This window comes from Artibeus jamaicensis, unplaced genomic scaffold (assembly GCF_021234435.1).
Source record: "Artibeus jamaicensis isolate MK-2021 breed Jamaican fruit bat unplaced genomic scaffold, CSHL_Jam_final contig_525, whole genome shotgun sequence".
Classification (NCBI taxonomy): domain Eukaryota; kingdom Metazoa; phylum Chordata; class Mammalia; order Chiroptera; family Phyllostomidae; genus Artibeus; species Artibeus jamaicensis.
This window is the reverse complement of record NW_026521874.1, coordinates 963,900-970,605: the sequence shown is the minus strand read 5'-3', so window position 1 is coordinate 970,605 and position 6,706 is coordinate 963,900. Positions and strand designations below refer to the sequence as shown.

The 6,706-nt window shown below is 57.5% G+C and overlaps 1 protein-coding gene across 3 annotated transcripts in view; it reads right to left on the bottom strand.

Moving 5' to 3' along the window:
- Positions 1-3,784: 3,784 nt before the first annotated feature.
- RIMBP2 (RIMS binding protein 2) overlaps positions 3,785-6,706 on the bottom strand; it is a 96,712-nt gene continuing 93,790 nt past the window's right edge. For 2 of the 3 annotated variants that reach the window (XM_037161059.2, XM_053669923.1), the window contains one exon: positions 3,785-4,733. In XM_037161059.2, coding sequence (XP_037016954.2) covers positions 4,545-4,733 — 189 coding nt within the window. In that variant the 3' untranslated portion in view covers positions 3,785-4,544. Of the gene's footprint in view, positions 6,276-6,706 lie in introns of all 3 variants that reach the window. The other variant, XM_037161057.2, reaches the window with a different exon arrangement.

The window sequence follows — 6,706 nt, the reverse complement described above, 5'->3', positions numbered from 1 at the left end:
TTGTCGTGCGGAAGCTGCCCGTCAGCAGGTGCCCGCAGCTGCGGCCTCTGAATCATGTGACTAGTTTCCGTGGAGGGATGTTCAAGTTTAACACAAAACTGGGTGCAGACTTGTGGCTCTACTCGCTCAGTCATTTCCAATGTGACGGCCACACACTGCACATGCTCACTCGGTGGTGTCTGCCACCCGCACTGACCAGTGCGGTGAAGTCATTCCTGTTCACACACGTACATCCCAGCCCACGCTCCTCGGCTGCCAGGTGACGTCAACCTCATGCAAACCTCTCTCGTTATATTAGCGGTGGCTGGACTTTCTTCAGACAGCCCTGTAAGTCATGACCCCGTCACACACTGCCCATCGGTGGCATGTGTGCAGCACCGACTGTGGCAGCACTGACTGTGCAGGCCACAGGGACAGTGATTTCATGTGGTTCCATGAAGCTGCTTGTCCTGCTCTAAGTTTACTTGTCCTGCACAATAAACACCTTTCTGGTTTAGCCTTGTTAACATTGTGAATAAAACCATTCTAAGGTTTTGTTATTGTTTTTAGTTCTTTGAGCTAATAACCGTTGCTGACACTGTCTTTGGCTATTAGTCCAGGTTTTGTAACCTGTGTGATTTCTAAACACCAGAAGAAAACAGGACTGTGAAGTTCCAGAAGAACACCAAGCAGGGAAAGGAAATCAATGATAAAAGTTGTCACAGTATTAAGGAAAACAAGGAAGTCCGATCATGCAACTGTAAAAGGCCGACTTAGGCATTAGTTTTTATTTATGGGTCTTTATGGACAATCAATAACCTCAGTCCTTGAAGTCTTATTCTTAGGGGTTTTTAAACTACCCCTTCGAGTTAAAAGGCTGGCCTGTCTCCCAAACTGAAAAATTCGGGAAAAGTGGCAGTAAGCAGGCTCCCCCTCCCCACACGCTAGAGACCTCATTCGAGGGACACAGAGCCACTCAGATCAGTGGAGCCAGAAGGGGCACGGACCGCATTCCTGTTCATCCTGGGCCGTGGGTTCCGATGGAGTCGGAACACCTGCGTTCGCCCCGCACGGACCGGAAGTCAGCTGTGCAGCAAGGCCGGAGGACCGGTCCCGGCAGCCACAGCCACGTGGGCCGGCCTTGGGTGGGTGTGGCTCAGCAGCCAGAGAGTCGGGCTGATGAGAGGACACAGAGGCCACGCCTCTCCTGGCCGCCCGCGCTCCTGCTCAGGCTTTTGTCAGACGTCCTTTGTGAGTGACAAAGGGGGCAACGGAATTCAGGTCTCCGTCCCTCCACCCATGAAAGGACTCTGGGGGAGGGGCAGCCAGGCTGCAGCCCTGGCTCTGGCAGGCGCCAGGTGGTCCTGGGCCCACGGACACCACACTGTGCGGGAAGGGCCAGATCCCTGGGGGCTGCTCCTGGGCCACCTGCCCCCTCCCTTGGGGCCCAGGGGCCTGTGCGGGCAGAGAAGCAGCCTGACACCTCCTCTCTGGGCAGTTCTGCACCTCTGGACACCAACTCCTCCCCCTCCTCCCCAACTCAGAGGCCATAGCTTTTTAAGTCAACTTCACTGAGGTTTAATTTCTGTGTACGTGAACACAATCTGGTGAGTTCTGACAGATGACACACACCTGTATCTGCCACCTTGGAGATTTAGGGGCTCTTCTATAGGGGCCTCACACACATTTCATTAAATTTGTCCCTGAATCTCCCGTGGTTTTGATGCTAACATAACCACATGTGTCTTTCGGTCACATAGGAGTATCTCGTTCTGTTTCTGACCCTTGCCTGCTGGTTTGTAGCGACAGCTGACTTGCATGCTGACACTCTCTGCCACCTCGCCGAGAATGTCATCTGCACAGAGTCACGTCGCCTGCACACAGGGACCGTTCCTCCTCCTCTTTCCCGGGCGGGTGGCCTTCATCTCCTCCTCTCTCCTGCTGTCCCGGAGAAGCTCCATGCGGGGGCCAGACGCCAGTCGTCAGGTGGACGTCCCCCCTGGTTTCCGACGGAAGGGGCGCGGTCAGCCCTCACTCACCCCAGAGGAGGGTGTGGGTTGCAACCTTCACCAGGGGAGACCGATCTCTCTCTTTCCCTGCTTCCTGGACAGGCGTGGACAGACAGACGACCAGACAGCACACCTCCCTTTTGCTCTGCTGGTGCTGCAAACCACACCGACCCTCTTCGGTGTGATAACCCAGCCTCTGCGTGTAGGGCTGGACTCGATCTGCTAGTATTTTGTGAGGGATCTTTCATTCCACTCACGGCGCTGTTGGTCTGCAACTCTCCTACAGCACACTGGACTAGTTTTGGCATCAGGATGATGCTGGCCTCATACATTTGGGCATCTTTCTCCTCTGGTCTCCGGAAGAACTCGCACACAGTGGGCGCTTTGTGCTCCTTCAATGCCCGGTGACCTTCGCCACAGCCGAGTCCCGCTTGCCGTTGCTGTGGATTTTCTTGGGAGACCCGTGTTTCAGACTTGGAGACACTCGGTCCGGCTGCCCTTGCTGCTGGTTTTCTTTTGGAGAAATCGTCATCAGCTGACTTTTTCCTGTGGTCGAGTAGCGCATAAATTATACTACTTCAACCACCTGTAAGTGTGCCGTGGCATTAAGTACGTCACACATAGTTACACTAGTATTTCTTAAACGGGAGTTTCAAAGCAAATTTAAACGTTGCGTTTAATTTAGCATTTCAGCTTTTCCTTTACGTTAGAGCACCAGACTGTACTCATATGTAACTAAACTCGTCGGTGCGTGACGAACACCGTGGACCCTCTGACCGGCACCCCCGGCCCCGGCCCCTGCGGAACAGCGCCCTCCTCTGCCCGTGCGGGTCTGACTCTCGGCCCTGCAGGCAGGACACCGAGCAGCACGTTTCTCGGCCACCAGCCCTTCGCGCCGCAGCGGCCGGAGGAGACATGGTCACACTCGGATGACCTGGGGCGTCCGGTTTAGTGGCGGACTCAGACGTCATTTCATAGTGACGGCGCTTGGATCCCACTTCATCTCACCGTAAGGTGCTGCTCACGCCCCATTATCAGGAGAACACTAAAGCCAAGAGGGCTTTTTGGAAAAGTGTCTGCCTTTGAGAAGTGGTGGTGTGCTATGCTAAGCAGGTGCTCGCTGTCCCCGGCGCTAGGAGGTCCCCGTTGCTAGGACGCCGGCCAAGCCGAGGGCCAGCACAGGCGCAGATCGGGGGCTCTCCCTTCCCGCCTCCTGGCTGCGCAGGAGGGCGTCCTGTGCACGGGAACCGCGGACTCAATGCTGATGGTCTGGCCGCGCCACCGACTGGGTTGTCACCAAGGCGAGTGGCAGCATTTTGCGAATGAGGCCCAAACCACGGGTCAGAACTACTTCTGGAAGGGGGGGAGCTCAGGGAAGGCCGCAGACTGGCTGTCGTCCGTGTTGGCGAGCGCGGCTGTGCCGCTGTGACCCAGCGCCTCAAACAACACAGAATACACGGTGTCGTACAAAATCGCCAGTTTTATTTCTAGAAAACGCTGGACACGAGCCGTGCCCACGCCACAGCCACACCGCGCTGAACCACGCAGGGCCGTTTCCTCGTGCCCTGCCGCACAGATCCCATTACAGCCGACAACACAGTTCTGAAGACACAACGGGCCAAGCGGGCCCTCAGTTACAAACCTTCCGTCAATTACAAAAGAAAGGCAGTCTGAAAAGTCCGCGTATAAAGAGTAAAAACAATTTACAAGTGGACAAGAATTACAAAAGAGTAACCATCAAATGCACCTGCCGGCGACTCTGTAAATGTTTGTTCAAGTGCCGGGGGGTGGGGGGACCCCCGGGGGCAGACTCCGGGCAGGGTGCTCTGCGGTGCTCACGCGTGAGGGATGGCTTTCCGTGGGCGCTGCTGCTGGTGGTGTCTGTGTCTGGCATTTTAAAGAATGATGAAAGCTGCGGAAATCCACAGGCCACAACACGTAACACGAAGCGGGGGCGGTGTCGGCTCTCTGGCGCGCGGGGAGGTGGCCCTGCCGAGGAGGCACCTGCTCTGCCCTGAAGGAGGCGGCCGAGCAGACACGGCCGGGGAGCCCGGCGTCCTGCGGCTCCCTGCCCGGACGGGCGGGTCTGAGGCCCCTGCGTGTGGGGGTGGAGAGCACTGGACGCACCACACAGACAGCGGACAGCGAAGTTTTATTAGACATACAAACCGTTGTGCAGGAGTAAGGCAGAACACCAAGGCGGCTCGACTGGGGCCTCAGGACCAGAGTTCAAGTGACAGTCACGCGCGTGGGGGAAGCACTGGGGAGAGGGGGTGGGTGGGAGCCGCTCCCTCAGGGGCAAGTGCACAAAGACTGGGGGCCCGGTGTGGGGGCTGCCGGGGCCTGGCCCGCCTGGGGGGCCCTCCCGCGAGACCCGGGGCGGTGACCGCCAGGGGGCCGCAGCCCGAGGCCTGCAGCCCCTGAGGTGGGTGGGCGGAGGGGCAGAGCGCACTCCGCTGGGTCAGGAGAGGGGTCCTGGGAGGTGCAGCGTCGAGAGAGCCCTCGTTTGGAACTAAGGAAAAGCGCGCGGATTCGGACGCCGTCCGCAGCAGTGGCTCACTTCACCGCGCCCAGCTTTTTCAGCAGTCTCTTGCCTTTGAAAAGCAGCCCCTTTTTCTTTCTCGAGGACACTGCCCTGCCTCTCCCGGGACTACCAGTACCCACAGATGACGCAGGTGACCCCGAATGGAGATGGGCTGTGGGGGATGGCGCTCTCCTTGCTGTACCTGACCCCTCAGGAGGAACCTGGTAGGTACAGTGTGACAGGTGGAGTGTCAGCGCCAGCACCGCCAAGCCCCTCGGCCGCTTCCACGCCCGGCCCGCGCGCAGGGGGGGGAAGGGTGCTCTCTCCTCTTTCCAGTGGTACTGCCCCGGGGGAGGGGGCACCCCAGCGTCACTGGCCCAAGGCCTGGCCGGCTCAGTCTGTGTCCTCAGGGCAGGCAGAGTGGCCAGCGCTTTGGCAAGACAGAGCTAGGGACTCGCTTCCCTTGTACATTAAGACCAAGGGCTGGGGGCTGTTTTAAGTGAAGTTGGTAGTCAGGTTGGCCAAGTACCCACTGGTCATCTCAAAAGTGAACTTTCTTAAGGGGAATTCTGTTGCCTTTGAAAGCTACTTGGGTCTATAAACCCTGGGGAGTGCAGGGGAGGGAGCACGTGCGTTCCTGGGTTAGAAATATTGGAGATGGCACACCCGTTGAAAGAAAAAAAAAAACTAAAATGAACCTTAATTACAATCAAAGAAAGCTTCAAGGCCCTCACTGTATGTGGTCGTTATTCACATGTAACCAGAGATAGAATTTGTCGGTTGTGAGCTACATGGTGAGTTTCAGTGTCTCCATGACCTTGACCTTAAACGGGGAGCGACTGAGCTCACCACGGGGCGCCTGGTGGCCTCGCCAGGCCCCAACTGGCCTCACACCTGACATGCGGGACCACCGCCCCTCGCTGCCTGACCTCGCCAGAGCAAGCCTCCCCCCACCACCCAGGGTTCCGTATTCAGCAGGAAAAGGGCACCAGCCAAGGGGCTTCAAGCTTGCTTGGATTTAAAATCAAGGTCTAACTCTAATGGAAAACACCTCGTCAAGCATCCCAAGGTCACCTGAAGATACCGTGTCCTCCATGTGAGGCAATCATTGGAGCTGCGTGTCTCCTAGACCGAACTTGGTATTGCATTGGTGGCCACCAGCCCAGCCTCTCCCCATGGTCTCTGTGCTTTGGGGAGACGCTTGGCCCTCGCTGCACAGAGGCCTGGGGACCCCAGAGACGGGTGCGGCCCTCAGGCCAGCGCGGCGGGCGGCTGCCCCGCTCACGGCCCGGCGGGGAGCCTGATCTCGCTGGGTGTTTTACGGAAGCCGCAGTCCCGTGGCAAACATTCGTGCGAGGCTGTGCTTTTTGCAAGCCTGGCTCACAATGCAATACGCAGCCTCGGTTACGAGTAGACATTGGAACGCTACGTAAACACGCCACTGGCCTCGTAAGCAATACGCTCCCAATGTGGGAGCCTTTCCAATGCTCTCCGTGTGGACGGAAGGAAGTGCCCGTGAGGGACGGTTCGTCTCACCACACACATCCAGCTGCCCTGCAACTGACGCCCGGCAACAGACACCTGACACTGTAGGTCCAATGATTTTCTGAGACATGTTTCTCTTTGCAACCCCACAGCGAACCTTAAGTCTACCGCGCTAGTCCGTTAAGGTAGCTTAGGTCGGTGTTCTATAGGTATCTTCAGTTGCTGACTTACGTGAAGGCTACATGGCCTGATTAAGGTGTGAAATGAACACTCTTCTTCTGTTTCCAAGCAGATGAGCAAAGAAATAAAAATATATATATAAAAATATAATATATAAAAACTCGCAGTGATGAAATAAAACAAAAATGAGGCACTACACGTGAATGTCGGCGGCCGTCAGACGCGCCCGCGGAGCACTCTGACCTTGGCCGGGCGGACGGGGACCCCGGCGGGGCTGCCTCCCTGCTGCCTGGTGCCTACGGACGGGCAGCCCGCGCCCCCCCTCAGACCGGGTGTGCGTCTGTCACGGGGGAGGGGTCCCCCTGTGAGTGGAGGCAGGCCAGCTAGAACGGAAAGGGTCGCCGTCTGTGAGATGTGAGGTCTAGAAGTGAGTGCTTTCGGGCTCGCCCCCGGGAAGGGCGGAAGGAACGCTGGGGGCGTGCGCTCTCAGCTCGGGATGCGGAGCGGACGACAGACTGCGTGAGAGCAC